The 23,814-nt window shown below is 43.6% G+C and overlaps 1 protein-coding gene across 1 annotated transcript; it reads right to left on the reverse strand.

Annotated features, from left to right (window-relative positions):
* Positions 1 to 590: 590 nt before the first annotated feature.
* On the reverse strand, positions 591 to 23,154 carry LOC121612474 (inactive dipeptidyl peptidase 10). Its single transcript, XM_041945372.1, has 25 exons — positions 23,116 to 23,154; positions 17,489 to 17,603; positions 16,454 to 16,549; positions 16,201 to 16,295; positions 14,161 to 14,232; positions 10,141 to 10,193; positions 9,454 to 9,535; positions 8,854 to 8,974; positions 8,559 to 8,713; positions 7,947 to 8,044; positions 7,647 to 7,770; positions 7,214 to 7,255; positions 7,023 to 7,127; positions 6,257 to 6,348; positions 5,388 to 5,435; positions 4,379 to 4,497; positions 4,245 to 4,292; positions 3,885 to 3,983; positions 3,389 to 3,455; positions 3,043 to 3,237; positions 2,894 to 2,948; positions 2,704 to 2,803; positions 2,536 to 2,594; positions 1,929 to 2,001; positions 591 to 1,836 (listed from the first exon to the last, which is right to left on the reverse strand). Exons 1-25 carry the CDS (start codon positions 23,152 to 23,154, stop codon positions 1,619 to 1,621), a joined length of 2,370 nt encoding a protein of 789 aa, XP_041801306.1. The 3' UTR covers positions 591 to 1,618.
* Between the last annotated feature and the right edge of the window lie 660 nt (positions 23,155 to 23,814).

Genomic DNA, 23,814 nt, shown 5'->3' on the forward strand with positions numbered 1-23,814 from the left:
ATCTTGCATGTTGCTGCAATAAAACTGACTCTGAATTTTATTCCTAAAAAGTCTGCACGACGTCAAAATGTGGTTTCAAGACCAATGTGGAACATGAAAACGGTGACTTGATTTCCTGAATTTAGTCACAGCATAATCCTTGATAGACAAAAAATGTCATGACTATTATTTTTGCCAGTTAGGCGGCACTTCTGTATGATTTATATCTATAATCTGATTTTGGCGTCAATGTCAGCATGTTACTCACAATCAGTGTTGGCAGATACTATAAATGGACATTGTTCTTGTAACCATAAAAGCAGACAATAATTGCTTTGATTGCTGTGACAAATCAAAGTCAGTATTTGACGAGTGTTAGCATGTTTTTTTTTCATAAACAGAATTATCCCTCGAAATGTCTCTGTCAGACTATAGCCATGGTGATAAGTGAAGGAATCAAAGTAGATTTTTGCTGTAAAATAAGAAGTTCAAACTTTATTGTCAAGGACTGTTGGAAAAAAGGAGCAGCTGGTTGTTTAGAGTGAAGGGCATTCATTTTTTAAATGAACTGCATGCAGTTTACCAGTATGGTTTGGTTGATAGTTTGATGTCCGCTGCCTTTGTGGGCTGTAATATAACGGCTCAACAGTTTGTCCAAAGAAATAATTTAATTCTGCAATACACAAGAAACGATTAAAATGCCAAGATGTATCAAAACAGAAACGTTCTGTACTTCCAAATACAGTACATAGACAGACCTACATAGACGTTCTTGCAATCATTCTTAAATCAGAGCGTGTGGTGTAAATAGTCTCAGTTGCATACTCATTCTTAATTCTTAATTAAAGTCCACAAAATGTATTTGGCACATTTAGAATGATCCATATGCTTCATTTAACTTTATGTAAGCTGGGAACACACTGCACAAAAAGACCAAAATAACCCTGTTTTTACAATGACATCTTGAAGATCATAAAGAGTCTGTCCAGGCCAGCAGGGCCAGTTTGCACGTTATCTCATACAGTTATTTTACAGTTTATGATTCAAACCTCTTGTATCAGAGCTGTCCCTATTGAGTCTGTAGTACTGGAATTTGCATTCATCTGGAAGTTATCCCCTTGTTGGAGTCGGTACATTCAGAACTCTGTATGGAAACCTGCATGTATGTTAAGCAGTCATTAAATGTATAAGTTTTCTCATAGCATCAATAAGGATTTTTTAAGTCTTCTAGCGTGTTCCCAGCTTTTGGCAGATTTTGCACTTTTAACCCTGATGGGTGAGATTTAGACCTGCAAAACACAGATGATGCAATGTAAACTAATCCACATCATGCAGCCATTACGACATGCATGTTTTAAAATCTTTGTAAACTGGCAGAATCTGTAGCCTTCTAGTCCACATCATCTCAAGTGAATTTTGTAAACAAATAGGGCCTCAAACATACAGTATAACAGCAGAAATCATTGTGTGCAACAAGGTATACAGTACATCAATTTTTCCAGAAGTTGAAGGAGGTGATCTGATGTGCTTGGTCCCCACTCCTGTGCTCTTGTGCCTGGTAATCCGACCCAAGGTAATGCATAAGATGGCATACAGGTCTAAAAGAGTCCTTCCAGAAGAAGGGAAGGGGGCTCTGGGCTCAGTCATCTTCTTCCTCTTCGTCCTCTATGGGATCTAGGAAGACGCTGTGCTTCAAGCAGGTTTGGAGGTAGTTCACCACTGTCCGCTGGAAGTGCTGGATGCTGCGAGGCTCTCTCAGGATGTGGCCCTCGTCTGGGTACAGCTGCAGCGAGTAGTTGGCTTCCACCTTCACCAGTCGGCTCAGGAGCTCAGCGCTGTGCTGGAAGTGTACCCTCGCTTTGGCAAAACAAGCACATACAGTGAAATTAGAAGAAATTGAGATGAACACGAGATTGAACGTTCAAACTTAAAATTGAACAAAATCTCACCATCTGCTGTTCCATGTAGAATAAGGAAGTTTTCATCTTTCAGCTTGTTAACCTCCTCCAGCAAAGAGGCGGTCTGAAAAGATATACCATCACAGTATGAGCGCTTTATTAGGTATACCCACCTAGCTGAAAATAAAGCAGTCCAACACAACAGCCCTGCAATAAATTCCACCGTCATAAAAGTTTAATTGTTTAAGTTTTTGTTGAAACTGTTTTAGAGAGGTGTTGATTAAACTTTATGGTCGTCTTGGAGGCTGTAGATTGCGGTGCATTTGAGTTCTACTGCATTATACCGGGAGATGTTTCTGTTATTTAGTCTATCCTCATTAATACAGTTGGGGTGGACAAAATTTTAGAAACACCTCTCAGTATAACACAAAACAAATCAACTGCAACACAAACTAAAACCAACAAACTGACCATAAAGTTGAATCAACACCTCTCTAAAACAGTTTCAACACGAAATGACCATCATAAACTGTTTATAGGACTTCATTTGTGTGGGGTAGTAAAATTGCAACTTAGTGTACTGCAAAACCATTATCATTGTTAACTTTTCAAAACCATCAACACCTAAATAGTTGCGTTCAGAGCTTTAGAGCCTCACCGAGTAAGCGTGCTCCTCCTTCGCTGGAAGGCCTAGATACCTCTCTGAGAATGCAGCACCTGTAAAAAGTGGAATGACTGTTACTCTAATACATGGACTCCTACTCTGTTTCATCGCTATTCCCAGGGCCTCAGCGCTTGAATAATTAATGATGTGATCTCAACTCACTGTAAAGCCTGAAGTCTGTTATCGGTGCCACAGCTGCCGTGCATTGAAAGAGCTTGTCTGTTGTAGCTAACATCTTGAGAGTTAAATAACCACCAAATGCCTGTTGGGAGAAACAGAGAAGTGCTAAAACAAAGCATGTGATAGCTTTGATGGCTTCAGTAGGAGATTTAAATTTAAACAATGCTGTAACCTTGCCATAGAGGACCACACGGCGATCATCAATGTAAGGCAGCTGCATCAACAACCTGTGAAACACCATAAAATCCTGTTATTTTACAAATTTACAGGCTTTATTCGCACGTGCCCATTATACTTATGTTGTTGCATAAGTGTACTGACTCTACAACTCCCAGATAATCTTTGACTCTAAGTGAGCCAAGCTTGCGTGGATCCACGGCGGTGGTCTTCTGTCCACGGCCAACCCCACTCCTGCCGTCCACCCAGGCCAAGGCCACATTGTGTGTGCCGGAGAGGACCTGAGGCCAGTCGAGGGCAAATTCCTCTGTCACCGACTGACGGCCAGGAACGCCGTCCCTGAGCAACAAGACAAACAGGATCAGCTAGAACCGTGACAGCTGTCAGGTGTGGAAGAATGAAGAAAAAGCTTCAGGATCGTGGGTTGTAAAACCGCCGACATTAAATAGCACTTAGCTGTGGTTTACATTGCTTGTTTGGTTGCACTTACACAATGATGAGGAGAGGGTGCAGGTTGGCCTCGTAGCCCTGAGGCAGAGATAGTTTCAGGTGCAGATCTAAAAAAAATGCAAACAGGGGTTGATTGAACAGGGTCAACTGTCCATAAACATGTAAGGACTCCATTTAGAGCCTCTGCATCTGAAGCTCATAAAAGTGATCTAAGAAAAGAACAAATCCGTCATCTGAACAAAACATGAACAAACACGCACAAACACACTCTGTAAGAATACTTGATGCTGGTTCTTGAGGGCAGGTATGACTCATTATTAATCACCAGACAGAAGAAATTACTGTTTTGGTTGGTACTTAACTATATTTGTCCCTTCCAGGCTAAGATACTTGCAGCCAGTGCTCCATGCTCACTGCTAAATATAGTCTGACTGCGTGAGAAAAGCGCTGAAGGTGAGCGCCTTGTGACTGTATTTGTGTGGTCAACATCCTTAATGTCAAACCATAAAATATAGACAGTGGTTTCTTTGTTGTACCATGGTTGTCTGCTGGGAGTGTCCTGAACAGGGTCTCAGGGAGCCTCTTGTCCTCCAGGGCTTTAGACAGAGGGCTGTTGTCCTCCAGGACGACATATCCTGCAGGAGATAAAACACCGGCGTGAGAGATTTTTAATCCTGAACATCAGGACAGACACAGTCCTTCAGGTTGCAGGCCAAATCCTTCTCATCAGCTGTAACTGAGAGCCACCGACAGAGGGCAGTGTTCACAAGCATGAAATTAATGAATCTACATCCTGGTGTGCTTGAATACACCGCCCTCTGCAGGCTGAGTGTGTGTGTGTGTGTGTGTGTGTGTGTGATTCTACCATTAATCAGACAAGCAGATGTAACACTCACTGGAGGGGTCCTTTGTACTGTGAACCGTCACTTTAGGGATTCCTGGGCCTGGGGGAGTTTTTGAGAAGACAACATTATAAAATCAACTGTCTGAGTAGAGTAAAGCTTTCATGTTCCTTTTGAGTGTGTCTTACCCAAGCAGTAGAGGGTGAAATGCGTTTGATTGGGGCTGAATTCAGCTTTAAAGAAGCGACATCCGTCAATGAGGTTGCAGGAGATGCACTGGCGCTGAAACACTCCATCCAGGTCCACACTTGGATATAAGAGAGAGGGGTTATTGACCACACTGGAGAACAGCAGGACAGTCTAAAGCGGTGTCATTACCAGGAGAGGGGCAATTGGTTTATTTTCTGAAACATATGGGGTTCAATAAGGGTAGACATAAAAGCCATTACACAGATTGCTCTGTTGGGCGGTGGCAAGTCTCTGAATGTCTCTCTGCACGCTGCTGCTTACAAATTTCATACAGGATTAATCACAGATCACGTTTAAACAAGCCATCATCCAATATTGTGCTATCTCCTTGAGCCCTAAGCTATGTAAGCTAATAAAACGATATGAAACCTAAGAGGCTGATGAGGGAACAGACAAGTGTTTATCACAGCGGGGCCCATAAGTCTCAGTGACTCGGCAGCACAGAGGCTCCTCGTCCGTTGAGTGGGTTTTTTTCTGTTATAAATGTGTCAGCTCTTGGCCTCGAGCATCCATAGCACACAACAATAAAGATTCACATAAACACATTAGTGTGCAGTTACTTTTCTGAATGCTTTTCTTCCTCGGATGGCAGTGTTGATGGGTTGGTCTGCACCTTCAAATGGACTGCAGTGAATATTTGTACAGACATTCATGACCCGTGATTTTTTCCTGTAGCACCACCTTGAGGTTCACATTTGTGGTTTTGAGGAGAAATACTGAATAGATTGCCATGAAATTTGGTACAGTTCCCCTCAGGATGAATCGTAATAACTTTTGTGAGCCTCTGATGTTTTGTCTAGCACCGTCAACAGTTGTTGATGTTAGGACTCTCAGCATAACCGGAGTGCAGACCCCCGGTGTACTCATCTCGCTTCTCTACGGCCATGATTCGACAGCTGACTTGTCTGCCACCGTAGATTTCCACCGTCATATTATTTCACTGCTTACCTGTAAAGGTGTCTGCTCTGTCTGGATTCTTCTGTGCTCAGGAAATAGCTGATGAGGAGACAAATTAACCACAGACAGAGCAAGTTAGTCAATACAGCTTCTGAACTGCAGATCACCTTTGGGCATCTTCACTTGATTGTTATTACTCAGGATATAAATTATTCATGACAAGAATCAATCTACATTTATTAACATGCATCAAATAATAACATCAGCGCAACACCTTTAATTTGCAAGGCACCATTAGTGATGCTGATTTAAAACATTTGCACAGCGGATGTCAAAGTATTTTGCCTCCTTCTATGTGAATGTAAGAACACCACGGTGAGACAGTATGACCTGTTTGGAGACGAAGAGCAGCCTCAGCCCGTGGGGCTTCGGGAGTGCAAACGAGTCACTAGATCTGCAATTGACTTTCCTTGATTCTCTGTGATGCTCACACCTCAGTCAGTGGGTTCATGAGGGGTTTCTGCCCCCAGCAGGATAAAGACAGATTTCAGCAATGATCTGCTCTGGTTAACTCTAAGTAATCCTTTCTCCTCTTCAGAGGCAAAGCGTTGCAACAAACATAGTCTGGGTCAAAGCCTTTTCCTTTGGCCTTTTAATCAAGATCAATGCTACATGATAAAATGGCCCTTTTAGTTATTTTTAAATAGACAGTCTTATGTGAGCCATTCACCCAGAGTCTGGCCGAGCAAATTAATTTCTTCTCCGGCAGCTGACACATCTAGAATTTGCTCACAGCTTGCAGCAAGAAATGATGATTTTAATGATGGCCACTATTCTACTCTCCCCCACCGTCACTTATACATTAATAGTAAGGAGCCGTGAGCTGTTAAAGGCCCCCCCACAATGTGGCTCTCACATACATTTTTCCAGCCTTCTCGTCGAGGGCGCAGAGCAGGGTGACATCCCAGCTCCCTGATGTCAAGAAGCGAGGAGGGACAGAGGGGATGGCAGGCTGCGTTACACAGAGAAACAGAGATGAAGAGGAATGCAGAAGCAGGCAGATACAGGGAATAAAAATAGGTGCAGCCATACAGCAAGTGTGGAAAAAAATGAAGACAGGTTAAACCAAATGAAGGCGCTGATGGCTACAGAGTTCAGAAAAAGTGTTCTTTAATTCTTGTTCATTTTGACATGTGGACTGAAGACACAGGAGAAAATACTCTGGATTTGATCCTAAAAACTATAAAATACACGGCTTTTTAATATCAATTAACTCCATTGTGTAAAAAGAAGTGAGAAAAAAAGAAACACAAAGTCCTTCTCCTCTGTGTAGAATACGTTTCTAAAAAAAAAGCATCATTAAACATTTCTTAATTGCCCCACTGAGGATGAATACGTTTTTAAATTGAAATGAATTCCTTCAATAATGTAGAGGGCAAACCACCATTAAAGCATTAACGAGTGAAATGACTCCTTAGATAAAAGTGGTGTTTCATCAATTAGGGAGAAAACACATGCAAACAAAGCGCTTCGATAAAAAGACGACGAGGACATTGTAAGCAAGCAAAGACTTTCGGGTCTGCGCTGTGTAATCACACATTTGTATGCGACTCCTGCTGAAATGTTAATGACCAGTTTTGTCAGAAATTATTCAAGGGTGACACGAGGGAATGAAAGTGACCAGACCTGGGCTGAAAGGCCGGCGATGTGGTGAAACTCTCCGCGAGCGCCCTGTTTTGCTGGCAAGATTGTGTAAAACACAGAGCCGTCTGCTGAAAACAATGGCACATCCTGTTGAAGAAAAGCATCTGGTCTGAGGAAGGATGATGGTGATGAACAGGTGTAAGCTGACTTTAAGAAACATGAGAAATACATACCTGTCGTTGATTTTGCATTATGTCCATGGCCATTTTGTGTTTCTATTAATTCAAAACCATAAAACATAGGCAGAGTTGATTAGAAATTGATCACGCCATTTACAATGTGCTTACATCAACATCCAGAATCTGATTTAAGCAGTGTTGTATGAATAAAGCTTATTATGTGTATTAATTCTTAAGACATGGAACTGGAATCTGTGAGGATTTACAGAAAGGAAACAAGCAATAAAATACTGCAGTACATCACTGAAAATTCTTCTCATGCAGCAAATGACCTTAAATATTAATCCAGCCAGTAGACATTTGAGAGCTTAAGGAAATCAATCCTGACTCCCAACCCAGAGTAAAAGAAGCAAAAATTCTATTAAAGCTGCATGTTGCTGCGGAGAGCGTTTGGATTACTAATGCAGAACAAGTGATGACCACTCACCTCTGAGCATGCCCCTGTGGTGGCCTCGCACACGCAGAGCACCGATTGGTTCTGGGCACGATTCAGCCAACGAACCGCGAGGCGGGTGCTGCTGATCCAAGTCACCATGGAGATGTAGCTGTCTCTAAAGAGGCGATGCGGAAAATGATACACGGGGAAAAGATTGGAAAATGGTGCGAACGGATGGAAAAATATAGAAGCAGCGAAGGAGAGAGGAACTTGGACACGTTATCATTTCTGACAGGTGGTGTCTCAAGTCTTCAGGGTTTCGCTGTTTTTACATTCACAGAGATGTACTACCTGGCCCTGAGGGAGTCAGGAGGCATCATCTCCAGAGTGTGAGCTGGACCGTACAGATTCACCACAAACAGGCTGACTGAGGGGATACTTGAGCCAGCCTGTGAGCACAAGAAAAGGGGAAAAAAATCAAACTTAAGTGTAAATTTTGGCAAATCTTTTTAGCCACGCTAGCAGCAATGGAAATATCTCAGCAACAATAAACTGCTGTGACATTTGGTGCAGATATTCCTGGTACCCAGAGAATGAATCCGAATGACTTTGGTGCTTTGCCACTTGCTCCACTAGCAGCTCAAAGTTTTCACTTATCAGCTGAAAAACCTCAATATCTACTGGATGGAATGGCACAAGATTTTGTACAAACATTCATGGCTCCAGAGGATGAATCCTACTAATGTTGGTGATCCCCGATGTCGTTAAATGTCTCAAGAATTTGCTGCAATGCCATGACATTTTTTTCAGACTTTCATGCCCCACTCAGGATTAATTGCAATAATCTTGGTCATCCATTAACTTTTCCTTTCAAGTGCGCCATCATTTAAATTTTTCCAATATTCATGAGCAAATAGCAAAACCTGTGACGATTCCGTCGTTCCTGTGTGAATCAGTTTTTACCTTGGGGTAGGGGAAGAGAAAATTGGATGGGTAGAGACCACCTAAGAAGTGGGGTATTTCCATCACGGGTGTGGCAGAGTTGTTGATGGTGAGGTACGCCAGCCGGGCCCCGTCCATAGACCACCAGTGGGCAACATATGTCAAGAGCACTTCCTCTGTTTTTAAAAGGTCGTGTAAGGTGTTACTGTCAAACTCAAAGCATACACCTGTTACTCATGATTACATGTTTTGCAGACTTTTTTCACTCTATACATTAAGTGCGAAACATTTCTGGCGAAGCTGGAATACATCCTACCTTCATAAGTCCAGTCAGAGAGCCCGCTCACCACATTCTGTTCCTGATCGGTGTCTGTGAGACGCAAGGGTTTGCTGGTCACACTTGGCTTGTAGTAGATATCTCCATCAAACATGTAGGCCTGGCATGAGCGGAGACAGACAGCTCCAATCCATTATCAAAGACAGTATGGTTGCAGGCTTCATCTCTGGCGGCCCGAATCGAGTGTCGGACGCCATCCAAGAGTGAATGAATCATCGGACAGCGCGCACACACAAGCGAGAGCCAATACATCTTTACTCTCCAGTTAATATGCTGCAGATGAGCACCGACATAGCAGCAAAAAGCCAATTACATTACAGGGAAGGCAGATGAATTATGAGTGTAAAACAACTCCATTATAGCAACACAGTCACTGCAATAACCTCTCAGCTGGCGTTCATCGCATAATGACAAGGACGTGATACCACTGATGTTATCATTATGAAAATTATGTCAAATGGAGGCTGCATTCATACACGGGCTGTATTATTATGACTTCTTATCATATTGACAGGTGTAGTTGATGTAGATGACAAAGACAACACATCGATCAGGTAAATGAGAGAGCTCCTGGCTTACCAGCTGGTTCCCCTGAGGTCCCCAGCAAGCATATTGCAGCACTGCCTTCTCCCTCTCTGGAGGGTTTAGCTCCAGCAGATCCCTGGAACACACACAAAAACCCAGACGTAAGCCCTCCACTGGGGATGAGTGTCCTGTTTAAAGCCCTCTGAGGTCCATCCATGCCCTGGCCTTGAGCTTTGCTTGATACTGTACTGTCCGGACAAAAGAGCAAGATGCAGAGAAGGAAAACGAAACAGAGAGCGGGGCTGGTTCATGCAAGAGTGCAACATTTCTTTTCCATATTTCTAGCTGCACTTATTTTCTTCCTCAGGACAGGCAAACATTTTCCTTCCAAGGCATACTCAGGCAATGATCAGGCTCCCTCACTGCAGATCCTCCTCAAATCCTTTGCAGAACCATTCCTCAGAAGTTCCAGGGAGTTTGTCGACTGATATAATGCTGAATATGAATCTCAGGCAGTGAAATCTGAAGTACAGTACAAACCTTACGAGATATGAGATACTGGGAATTGGGATATGGAACCTGGAAAGAACACTGATGAATGAATGCATGTCCGACAGAAACATGAGGTTCTGATTCGATGAGACACACTCTGAGGGAAGTCTATCAATCCGCAGGTCTGCTTGCATTGGTGACGCTCATGCCCGGTGCAGCCCATGCATTAGCATTCATGATTACACCTACCCATTAGCCACATTGTAGATAGCATAGGAGGCTGTGAAGGACTGAGAGAACACCTGAAAAAGGTAGAGGATATCATGCACACAGGTGTGCCGCACTTAGATGACAAGACACACATATTTCAGTGCTCACACATGCTCATACACGTGTATAAAGAAAGTTAAATGCAAATGAAAGAAAGGCTGTGGAGGACACTGCTGAGGCCTACCTTACAATTAAGCAATAAGCAACAGGAAGCCGTGTTTGCATTCTCTAATTTCTTCTCAAATCACTGCAAAGCACTGCACCAAGTGGTTTATTGCTTATATAAAAGGGCAGCAACACACCATTATGCTATAAAATTAGAGAGAGAAATGTTAAATGAGCCCGGAATCATTTTATTAATAGTAGTTTAATACAGTTTTATGTTTCTTTCACCTAAAAAAGCAGTATTAGCAAAGGGCCTCATGCTATAAGCATCTGTATGTGTCATTTTCACATGTGGTCAATATATTCTAGCACTGCTTTTGCTACTAGTATTAGTACACACTTTATTTACTCTAATCATTTAACCACTTGCAGCCATTTCATCTATATTACATCATTATTGTGATCATATCTGAATGACAGGAATTTGAATCATGGTAACCCTTAAGACTGAGCAAAAGAGACAACATGAAAGACATGAAATGTGAAAGTACAGAAACTAACACAGACATTCTTATTAAATAGCATCATTACAGCTAATATCCTTCCCACAGAGCTCTATTGTGGCTGGCAACTCTGTCCAAACCCTGACACAAGCATCAGCAGCTCCATGATTAATTAAATTAACATGCTGAGGAAGACTAAGCGATCGGAATCAATGGATGTGTGCATGTGGGTGTGTGTTGACTGCAATTGATCATGGCATTACCTGATGAATACTAGGTAATATATTGATTTGTGCAATTCTTTTTTTTTGTTAAGCAAAGGGTTGGAAGCAGGCTGTCTGCCCTCTGGCCTCTGAAAGCCTTAGTCTCCTGGAAAAACACAGTCCCTAAAGAAATTAAATGTCACATCCTCTATACAGCACACTTAGCAGTGAAATTGGATTTCTCTTGTGTTGTTTGTCTGATGTTCATGGATGGAGCGAGGCAGGAGTAAAGCTGCATGGATAAAGGAGGGGAAATAAATTCTAAAAGGCGATCTAAATGAAATTGAAATCTGATTGCGGTGTAAAGTCTGAGCACAAGGGGCAACAGGGTGTACAGGAAAAGAGCTGTGTTACAACAGAAAGTAACTGCAAGAACAGGAAGAGGAAGGAACGAATTGGTTGAACACTAAAGGAAAAAGTGTGGGAGGGAGATAGAGGCAAAGAAACAAAGGCAGGAAGGGAGGAAAAGGATGCAGAGAGGGAGAGAGGCAGTGGCTGACAGGTCCTCAAAACACGACATGGACCAATCTTGAGTTAGAGGGAGTATCACTCTTCAAGACCAAAGGGGGCAGCATTGCCATGAGCACCATGTTCAATCAGCTGTTTATGATTTGTTAAGGAACAAAGAGATGCCGCTCGTGATTTAACATTACGAAGCCGGTGGCAGAGGCTGTACGTTATTGTGTGCCTGTGTGATAAACAGACAGCGAGAGTGAGAGCATCTGTCTCCGAGAGGCAGAGTGAATTCTAATGTGGCTGCGAGTAACGTATCATAAATCCTCCAGATCACTCTGCTCCTGTTACTACCCGCCCCCCTCCCCAGTCCAAGTCGCACAATGCACAGATTACACACTCAGAAGAAGCCGTGGAGGACAACACGAGCCTTATCTTTTAAAACAGTTCACGAGCTGGGGATCCGTCTTTAAACGTTAAAAGTCCACTTTTAACAGCTGCCGTTGAATGAGCGCGGATATCTGTTGTGCACTGCGAGATGCGCACCACACAGATAAGAGCATCAACACTGTTCCCGCCTCACAAGCATTTCTCAGCAGCCCCACAATGCACTGCCTTTGATACCAGCACCCATCAGCGTTTGCTGCAGAGTGCAGACACGACTCCCCTGGCATGTTATTTGTCCCTAAACTGCACTGCCTTGGCAGGTGCTGGTCCGCTCGCCTCTGCTCATCAATCCCGGAAACCTCCATCTCCTCTGAACTATGTCGCCATCGCTCTTTTGGAAATATGTTGGTCTTCTCTTGCACACAAACCTGTTTAATACGAACAGGCTTCGAGGAAAGATATTTTCCTGTAGGAAATCTGCTTTCTCTTGTCCCTATGTGGCCAAATCCCCAACTCACTCCTATGTATACCCTCTTATCAAAATCCATTTATTTTCACCCACCAGGCACAAAACCCTCCCTAAAGCCTCCAGAGCTAATACAAAAGCCAAAGAAGCCTTTTAACTTTACCCCCAGCGGGTTCATCCGTTTCTCTGTACTGCAGCTTTCTCCCTTTAGCCGTCTTTTGTCCTTCTTTGATAACCATTCTGATTGATTTCAACTGGGCAGTGACTAAGGCCAAATGGTGCATAAGACATTTTTCTTCCCCACCCCTCCATTGCAAGTGGCTTCCCCCCAATGCTCTCTCTGTTTTTCCTCTCTCGTTCTCTGCCGCTCTCAGCAGCGTGCCGCTCCTCTTCCAAACAGCAAAGCTTGTGCCTGGCGCAAACTGCTTCAGTCAGCACAAATCCCCCCAGAGATAGACGGAAAAAAGTGAGTGAGAGCGGGGAAGATGAAGCGGGAGCGAGAAGGAGGGAGCTAGGAAGAAGGAGAGGATGGAGGAATGGCCCCCGTCCATGCACACGCAATGCCAACAATCCTCAAATACACACGCACACACGCATCAATTTCTGAATATACTAATGATTCCAGGTGGCGTGCCCACTGTCTGTGATTTCTTCGAGTGTGAACACACACTGAGCATACAGATGAGAGCAGACAATTCCTGCTGACATCAAAGGAGGTATGCTAATGACATGGCACGAATCAACCTAAGCAGCCCACACACTGGGCAAAGATCTGAGCCCTTTCTCTACAGAGTTATCTGATTGGACGTATGTTAACCACTCAATAATTCAGTTACAATGGATGCACTGTGTTTGTGGCGAATGCTGTAGCACAGCAACAGGCTCATTCGACCCCCCCCACCACACACACACACACACACACACAATGGAAATACGATACGCAGTGATCAGAGCACAAGCAGATCTCTAAAGCAAACCCAGAGAGATAGAAGACAGTTGAGTCTGTGAGAGAGCAGTGAAATCTGCTTTCAGATTTTTTAATAAAAATGAGGCGAAAATGTGCTGAGGGCTTTCATTTCCTCCTAATTCTGTTTTCCTCCCTCACTGATTACTTGCACATTACACAACTTGTTTGCCCTTTGAGGAACGACTCAACTATTTATTAATGGTGCGGGTATTTACAGAGCGCGGCGGCTGATGGGGGGTGGAGGACCGAGCTATGTGGCGTTAAAGTACAGGGAGCAAAAGATCTGTGTTTTGTGTCTACCCCGGCGCTTATCTGAAACCACCTGCGATTGTGATTCTCGTCAGCTCCTCATTAAAATTCCCCACCGAACCGGCAGGCCGATTTCATTACCACGGCTCCAACTTTACCTCTTCATCTCCTTGATGTCCCCTTCCCTCCCCCTCGCTATCCACTTCACACTGATCACTCACTCTAAGCTTTCCTCAACCCCCTGCACCTTCCACCATCAGCCAGTTTAAATATTCAACTCCCCATATGTTATCCCAGTCATTTGGCGGGCGCTGTTACAGAGCTACAGACTGCTGCAGTAGCAGAATCAGCTCACACACACACACACACACACCCTTCTCCTCAACCTCTTCGCTGTTGTTTCTTGGAGGCTCTGATTAGGATGCATGTCACCGTTGTTTCGCAGCCACTAGTGGCCTGCCAGACATGTGGAGGTGTGTGAGCGGCAACAGCTTGTCTTAGATATTCGTGGATTATTTATGGCCCTGGATGTTCTCTCAGGGTAAAAAGCTTGACGGCTCTCTCTGAAATTAATCAAAGTCAACTCTGCATTCACTGGAAACTTACCGGTCGGACGTTATACGCCAAGAGGACAAACCTCTTGTCTGCAGACACTTGGAATTTAGTGGTGGTCAGGTCCTGGAGGAAAAAAAGATAAATTAGGCAACATATCATCAGCTGCTTCCATTTGATCTCCTGTGAGTAAAGTGGGTTGGCGTGCAACACTTGTAGGTGGAATTGAAAAACTGCGTGATCTGACATGTGGACCTCCTCCAATCCGGGGACCTGACTCGTTCTCTCCCTTTAAACGCTGCCTTTAAGGCACATTACCCATGGCTGCGTCTCTTGTCATTGCTGTGCGGATGATCTCCAGCTGTATGTCTTTGTGAAACCACGGGGGAATTTTTACATCTAATCTCTCTGTCTAATCTACATAATTAATAATGATGATAAATAAAACATTTAATTCATACAGCACTTTTCAAAGCAAAGCCACACAGTGCTTTACATGCTTGTAACATGATTAAAACAACGGCTAACGACTGCGGCAAGTAAAATCAGAAACATGGCATTATCGTTAATAAAAGGCTTTTTATGTTTTGAGAAATTATTTCAATGGTGCCGCTGATTTGTTTTAAATTGTCTTAAACTTGCAATAATTGATTTTTTCGGCCACTCAAGGGCAAAAGAAACATGCTGTGAAGACATTATTTGGGTATTATTACCTACATGGTGAACTTGTTAGCAAACAGTTGCTTATTCACACATCCAGCCGGCGCAGAGCAGCGCCACTCGTGTTTCTGGCCACCTGATGAGCGTAAGTGCAATATTCGCTCTCTTCTGCCTCTGTTTTTGGTCTCTACCAGCTCCTGAGGGAAATATGGCTCATTAGCTGATAAATACTCTGTTATGTTCACCAGCTGGCCACCAACTGTGTCTGTCTGCTGTTTGGTGCTGAGCAGGTAGTGTACAGCTTGTAGAAGTTTTTCAGCTGAGAACAGCAGCCTGCTGCTGTTGAAAATGACACTATGAGAACAGTGACAGTGTACCAGAAACAGTGAAGGTGCTTCAGCTCAACGACGACCTGAAGCTCTCAGGTCAGCTCTATAGTCCTGTTATTGCCAGTTAAGAGACAAACTACGCCCTTCTTACCCTTCCACCAATCCGTTGTCATTATGTGCATTCAATTTGGGTTAAGAAGCTCGATCATGATTGCAGTTACTTCAAAATTCTGCTGCACATCAATAAAGTAAAACTCCACAGCACCATCACCTCGGTGCTGGCTTCACAACTCTGGAGTCCTCTCAAATTCAAATGAGTGTTACACAATTTGGCTCCACCATACATCAGTGAGAGGCTGCACCCATTTAGGTCCACTAGGACCTTCAGATCACCAGGAGAGGAGCTCCTGGTTGTTCTCCACTCAGAGTTCAAGACCTGTGCTGAGCTGACTTTTGATGCCTCCCTCTGGGTCTCAGTGTCTTATGTCACAACATTAGCACCATGCACCAACAGAGGTTTCGTAAATGTGAGCACTCTGTAGCCCTGCTTTTGAAAAGTGCTATCTAAAAAAATCTTCAATTCCAAAGTTTGACATTTTATTTGGCTAAAATTGTCTCAGCATCTCAAATATTCAAGGAAACCTCATGCGCATCTTGATATTCATAGAAGAAAAGCTTCTTTTTTTGCTGGAATTAGCAACAGGAGCAGAGATAACAAACCACATCACAGCGAGGAAAGACTTCGTCTCAACCTGACAACACAACCCTGCTCTAAGCTCCTTGGTGATGACCCATATAAATCTGTCAGTGTCGCGCAGAGGCGGTGTTCAAAATGATACCCTTGCTTTGATAATTCTCTTTGAAGGCACATGTTGAGGGCTCACAGAGCAGCCAGATTGGGGGGAAATGAGCTGATACTGTCATTCCGCCAAATCTTTTTTTTGCCTCAGCTGTGGGATGTGGAACAGTGGGACTCCACCGCTTCTCAATCTGGAAGCATCCGCTCTCTGCTGGCCGGTCGAGTAGTCCAGCTGCTCTGTAGTTATGAGTCAATCAATACTGAAATTTGTCATCTGTCTTCATAAGATGCATCGCTGTAACTCACCAGGGAGCTGTTGTCCAGGAGAGTCGTGGTGAGGTTGCTACTGAGGCCGAACAACAGGATGTGTCCTTCTCTGGTGCGGAGAGCCACCTCATTTTCTGACAGGGTTACGACAGTTCAGAGAAGAGGGTCCTTTGTTATTACAGTGACGACTAAAATCCCCGGAGGCGGAGGCATAGTCATTAAATTGGTTTTAATCTGTCATGAGCGCTTTGTCAGTCGGGAGCAATTTGCGAGTGAGAGCAGGGATCCTTACCGTTCAGCCATGCCACGCAGGGGTCGTGAACCTTGAACTCTTCATTCTCCAGATCCTCCATAGTCAGATGGGAACGGAGTAACAAGTGAGATTCATCTTCAGAGGCAAAGGGACAGAGTTAATTAGTTCATCAAAATCTGTATCCTGTTTACGGAAAAGCAAAGCCTGGGCTTAACTGAGCCTGGCCTATATTTCTGCTTTGCTCTCGGATTCATTATTTGCATTTTAAATGTCATTGTTAACACGTTCGACACATTTGGAACATTTGTAAAATTCTCGCCCATATTATTATACTCCCTTAAAAGCGTGTTGGACTTTTTGGGAAATACACTTTTTTTCTTTTTCTGGTGAGGATGATACCGCTGGACACCGCTCTCATTTTAAATTCTGTTAAATTCTGTCGGGTATATGTGATGCTACAGCCAGCAGCCGGTTAGCATAGCTTAGCATAACGACTGGAAGCAGAGGGAAAGAGTTAGCGTGGCTAAAGCACCTCTAAAGCTCACAAATCAGCATGTTATACCTATCTCATTAGTTTCATCTGTAAGAATAACAATTCACCATTTGACAGGAGGTTGTAATCATGGCTGGGGGGCAGCAACTTCCTGGAATTTCTCGTGGTTGCCTGGAAACTGCTCAGAGCAAAGAATAGTAACCGAGAGAGCGGAATCCTACATAAAATGGTGAATAGTTGCTTTTAAATTGCTGTTTTCGTACAGATAAAACTTAAGATGACAATAAAGATATAGCATGGTGATTAGAGAGCTTTAGAGGCGCTGATAGAAGGATTTTGTTACCTTTGGGCAGAGTCTGGCTCACTGTTTCCGGTCTTTGTGCTAAGCTAAGCTAACCGTCTGCTTGTTGTAGCTTCAGATATACCCTACAGCTTTCAGCGTGGCATCGATCTTCTCTGCTAACTCTCCACCAGAAGGCGAATAAGCCTATTTCCCAAACTATGAAAGCATTCCTTTAATTTACCACATTCTCTCTTTACTTAGCTGCTTTGACAGTACTCTTCCAAACAGCTCTTCTTACCAGGCGTGAGCAGGATGACAGAGAGGATGACCAGAGACATAACAGCCAGGATCACCACCATGGCGATTCCTATGCCCTTCCAGTTCCGCGGGGGACCGTCTGAACTCCCCAGGTCCTGATATGAAAGGAACAAACACACAAAACACAGTGCTGAAGGAGGCGAGGAGGAGGACATTAGTGCTGCTTCATTTCCATAGTCTCACAGCAATTTCTCCACAACAGGCATATTAGTACATAGCGCCTCGGGGGAATTGAGACCTGTCTCCAGCTTCACAAAGACTTTGCTGAATTACACTAATTTTCCATATGAGAGCTGAATTAAATTGTTGCATATGTGAGATGAGACTTTAACTGCAGTCGTTTTGGCCGCGCCATCGTTTTTCTTTACCATCGCCTCATTTCACCTGTTACATGACTGATGGGCCATGTGGTTTGCTAAATCGGAGGGGGGATGGGTGAAGCTAACATGAAATGTGTGGTGCCTGAAATTACGATGTGCTTTCGCAGAGCAATGTTACCTACTTCATCTGCTTTGGTGGATCTGGATTTATTCAACAGCTTAACAGTTAACAAGGCAATAAAAATAAAGAGTAGATGGGACTGTGGGACTGTGTCATAAATCATCGACAAAACTTCAGTTATCAAGAGAGCAAAACTTCCAAGTTTAGGCCCAAGTCCTTGTGTACTCTGTGTACGCAATCAGGGGGAACTGATGGAATGAGCCGGCATCAGTATCAGTCACAATTAAACACAATTGCTTGCCATGCCCAAGCTGCGCTCCACTCCCTCATAATGAGTGGCTGGCACTGCTGGAGCCACATGGCTGCCGGAGTGTGAGAGTTCAATCACAGAGCGGCTATAAAACTCAGCCTTCATTATAGCTGGCCACCCCTCTGGCTTTACCCTCACAGCCTGGCCTGTCCCGATCACCTTCCTCCAGGCCTTGGGGAGGCGGGCGGCGGAAGGAGGGCATCTACATGGTTCGCTGCTCAACAGATTGCTGCTCCCTGGGAGACACCAGCTGTCCTTGAGTCTGTGCAATCAGCCACACTAGCCTGTATACACCCATCTAACACTACCTCTCCGTAAACAAACACTTCTTTAGCTCCCTTGGCCATCTGACTTAAAGCCCCTGGCACATAGTGTATTAAAGTGCTGAAAACTGACAATGTACTTACATAACTGGAGTCAAAATGTCTTAAAAACCCATTTCAGAAAAGTGAGGCATGGTGAATTCTGCCGGAACTGAAGATTAAAGGTGAGTGCAGTTGAACCAGAAGTGTGGGGTTTGTCATTGAGATAAAAAATCCTCAATACACATTTTTAAAAGAAGTTTTCACCTCTTACTGTAACAACCAGGTTTATTTTATACCCAGGATGAATGGAAGACATTGGTCTACTCTATCTCAACCGGATACAAGTGCAGAACTCCTGCCAGGGTCTCATCTTTAATAGATCTCCTTGGCTGCGGTATCATAACACGTTCAAATTAAAACCAGTACCGCCTGCACCTGCAGAGACAACTTTCAAGTGTGTTCGAACTCTCGGTGCAGGCCGGAGCCGGGTGACTGATGTCCAAGGCTCTGAATCTACTGGCCTTTCTTACTCTCTGTTTTATCTCATTCTCCTGCCCTCTTGGCACACAATATCTCAGCGAACCACCATTATCCTTCTATCAGATAAAGACACCTACAGTGGTCTATGAGGGCTTTGGGACTTAATACTGAATAACACTGCATCTTTCTGCACTTTCTGTTTGACTGAACTGTTAGAAATTTGAACAGCTCATAGCTGAATCTCCATAACATATCAAACAGAGGACATGTGTGTAGCATTGATATAAAATCTATGAATAGCAATGGTTAAGTATCAAGGTTATATATCATAAAATCTGCAGAAATGAACATTTTAAATTCAGTTACTTCACTTGACTGATTCCATCACAGTGTTTTCATTTCCAAGCTCTTCCTCTAATTACTGTGTGCAAAGTGAGAGCTGAAACATCCTCCTAATGGGATGCACAGCTCCTATCATTCCCCTGAGACCAGACATAAGACCGTACTTCCAATTAAGGTCGCATCGTTGTTAAGACAGACCGGGAGAACCCCACATTTGGGGGAATGAGGAGATTTGTCACGCTTGGAAATGAGGTAGAGATGCGCTGAGCAGAATCCCCAGAGTGAGCACTGGGGGGGCTGCTGGTGCCGACTGGCTGCTGGTCACAATGCATGAGGGAATCTAATGCAGCACAAACTGCTGGCGCAGGTGAACAGATGAGGAGCTGTATGACGGACAGGGCTTATTTCAGTCAGCACCCTGATGGACAAGCGAACGTATCTCAGAGCTGGTATCCTGCCGAAACGGATGAAAAATGAACCACATGTAGACCTTCTTAAGTGGGCCATCTATTTCATTCAGGCCGTGTGATCCACAGGAGTTTGACAAGAGGCCAGATGAGGTGTCAGTCAAAGAGGAAAGGGTGCGAGAATGTAAATCAAAGGTCTCAATGTTTATGGATAACTCTCCTGTAGAAACCCTCTGGAGTTTTCCTTGGCAAACCCTGCAGAACTGCATTAGGGAAGAGAGAGCTTTTGTGTTTGCCAGCAGAGCTTGGGGATTTTCACTCAACCAAATGAGAGAATCGATAAGGTGTACAGTTGTACAAGGTCCAGAGGGAAACAATTAATAGTGGGAATACAGCCATAAAGGAGTCTTTTAGATAGACGCCGTCTGTTGAGCCTTGTTTCTTGCAAAGTCTGACACCTCCGTGTGGAAAACCAAGACCTATTCTGACCTTTCTACGATTTCAGCTTAAAAATCATACTTACTGGACTGGAACTGTTTAATAAACTGCAGACAACGAGAGTCCAGCTAAGTGGCTCCGCCGTACACAAAATCAAACAATTCCAATTGTATCGATTGAGTTTGCACACTAAAAAAGCAAGCTGCACTCAACACAATTACTCACTCTGCACAGCATGCAACACAACTAGGTTGCACAGAATCGAGGCGATGCTAAGAATTCATAAATTAGGCTCAGGAGACCTCCTTAACTCCATGTTCTGTGTCTTTGAGGCATGGAGAATCCGACAATAAATTACATGCAGGGGAATGAGGGAACCAACGCAGGGTCTTTTGGGACTCTGGTTCTGGATTTGCATACCTCTAAACCCCCTTTTAACATCAGGCGATGATGTTTATTATGCACATGGCATTGGCAGAGGAATCAGCGAAATAACCACCACCATAAGAGCAGGGGGGAGATCTATTGGCAGGCACATACAGCATTCAATATATCCTATATGCTCCTGATTTTAATGATTCACTGTAATTGCTCACAAGGGAAAGCTGTAGATTAGCAAGTAACCCATGTATGTATTTGCTTGTCAATATCTCTCACTGCCTCATTTAAAATGAAGGTCGTCATTAGAGCAGGCTTTAACTTTAGTGTGACTGGAATAAGTAGTAACCAATCTGCTGTAGTAATGAGATACTATAGCTCAATATTGATTCATATCTAGGCTGTCTTTCATCACATCCAGAGGACTTTCTGTGCTCCCACTCACTGCACCACCATTTCCCCCTTTGTGTTTCTAATCTTGAAAAAAGCAGTAGGTGGTATGGACACCATATGGGACTAACTGGGCAGTTTTCTTGCCCTCGAGGCTATTGCCAGACAATGCAGCACAAGCCTTTGTGAAATGAAAGACCCGCCGCTTTAGCCTCCACTGCTGCAAGGCGGCCCTACTGTCTTATTCTTTTCATGCTCCCCATCACGCATAAGAAAATTACTGAAGGGTCCTGTATGAGGGAGCTTTCCCACAGCACGTCCAGCCACTCACAGTGACCGTGTTCCTGCCTTAGGAAACAAACAGCATCAGTAGAACACATGCAGGAGGGCTGCTGCTGGTGCGATAGTTACAATAAAATATGACAAAGAATATGTCATTTTTCACTAGGCTGAGCGAGAAAACCTCTATCAGAAAATAATTTGCTTATAATATGCTCACGGTATACACTATAAGAATTCACTGTGTCACACTGTCACATTATCAGTTTTGAGGATGAATGTTAAACAATGCTGCCTTTGAAGAAACTAATTAAATCACTGCTATTTTCCTCCTCAATGCCAGGGATTAACTGAACCTCAACCAAAGCATTATGTCTCTCTGGCATGAAATTGAGATATTGCCTTCTTATTCTAGTCATTTAGTCCTGAATGCTTTTTGCTGCTACTGTGTCATGGTATGTCTAATATCATGACACACAAACATATGACACAAGCAGCACCCCACATTAATCCCCCATTGCATGACAATCTTTGACCCCAGCTTGGCTCATTACTTGCTTTACTGTGTGAAGCACATTGATTGGAGGTAATGGATTGTCTTATAGCCCCCGCAGCTTTGTGTGGCCCTGTCAAGGAGACAAGAATGCTGCAGGATTATCACATGGACGCTTCAGACAGGTTTGATCACATGATCAGGCGTGATCACATAACAAGAACCGAAGACTGGTGTGTCACTTAATGTCAAACATCACTTTGCTCATTTTCCATGCAAATTAGACATAGTTTCATTTTATAGTTAATCATTTAACTGATCATCATCTTGTCTCTCAAACACTTTCTGTGTACTAATGATCTCATGATTGAAGCTCTTTTCCAAGAAGGGTGACAGTTTGATGAGACCTGTTAATTAGCTGACTTGGCAAGGCTTTAAATTGTTGCACTGCGCTGTAGAGAAACAGAATCAACAGAGTAAAATTTTTGTCCAAAGGCTGATGAAGCATGATCAAGTTTTATTCAAAGCAGGAAGCAATGCCTGTTAGTTATGCGTAGATAGTCATGTACATCCTGTTGAAATCAAAATGTAAAACCAGCACGAATATTGATCTGATGCAAGCATTTATTCCCATTACCATACATTAAAGCACTGATAACTGGACCAGAAGCATGCATGAATGAATCTTGTGGAAAATGTACCTAGTGCATATTACTTGTAATCTATCTGTGATATATTATGATTATTGATTGTTTGCTCATAACTTACTTCTGAGATGTAAACAGATTTACAGCGCATTAAGGATATTCCACTAAATGCACTATGTGCCATGTGTCAATAGTGTGAGGATAACACAGAGGATGCTGGTTCATAGTCTTTGTTCATTGACAAAACACCTACAGGGGGAAAATCAATCATAGCCTGCTGTGCATGCTATAGGTTTGAACCCCTTTGTCACTCTGCAGGTCCAGGCTGGAGCAAACAGTCTGCTGGGACAGAGTCTTATATTTGCTATTAGACTGCAGATATTATGCTATAAAAGTCTGCATGGGACAGAGAGGTGTGAGAGTGAGAGGCGCTGGACGTCGCGTTACCACATCAGCCTGCACCGCAGTGCACAGAGTCAAGCCCATCCAGGAGATGAATATTGACGGAAAAGTCTGAATGGGCGAAATGGCCAAAACATTAATCGATAGTCATCGTATTGTGGTTATGCGTGAGGAATTCCCCACTGCACTCTCACACGCGCACGCACGCACGCACGCACACACACACACACACACACACTGCTCTGAATCTGGAGAAAACTAAGTAGAGATAAAACAATAAAAAATACACACATACCAGCTCCGTGGTCATGTTTTGTTGAGTTGTGGCAATCATTGTAATCCCCAACCAGCTCTGCTGCCTCTGTAGCTTCAAAACCCGCCGAGCAGCTGCACTGTTGTCTTGCGGAGCTTTTTGTGCATGCTCTGCTTCTCACAAGTTTGTCCACACCGGGCTGTTAGTCTCTCTCTCTCCCTCCCTCTCTCTCTCTCTCTCTCTCTCTCTCTCTCTCTCTCTCTCACATGGGTGACTCGCTCACTCATTCGCCTATTTCCAATCTTCTTAGGTTATTGATCGGCTCAGACATGAATCATGACAGGAGGTTGGGTGGCTGACTGTACCAGACGACTTCAGTGGATTTGAGCATTCCTATAGTCGTTCAAAATGGAATAATAATAAACAAAATATTTTGTCAATATTTAGCAGCCAATATAATTCATACGCTTTATGTTTTGGTGCGATGGTTGAATACTGATATATGATACTACATAATAATATAGAAAGTCGTGATCTACTTGTGTATGTTATAATATAATGTATATGATATGTATATTATTCCGGAGCAATGTTGCAGTGCCTTAAAAGCACCCTCTAGGTCTAGGACATGCTGGAGACATTTGACGTTTTCCACAAATGCAGCTATATGGTGACAATTAAATGATTTTAGTGCCCATTCAGTGCTATAGAGGCAGGGCTCTTTACCCCCCAGCCACAGCA

Source organism: Chelmon rostratus, chromosome 10 (genome assembly GCF_017976325.1).
Source record: "Chelmon rostratus isolate fCheRos1 chromosome 10, fCheRos1.pri, whole genome shotgun sequence".
Taxonomy (NCBI): Eukaryota; Metazoa; Chordata; class Actinopteri; order Chaetodontiformes; family Chaetodontidae; genus Chelmon; species Chelmon rostratus.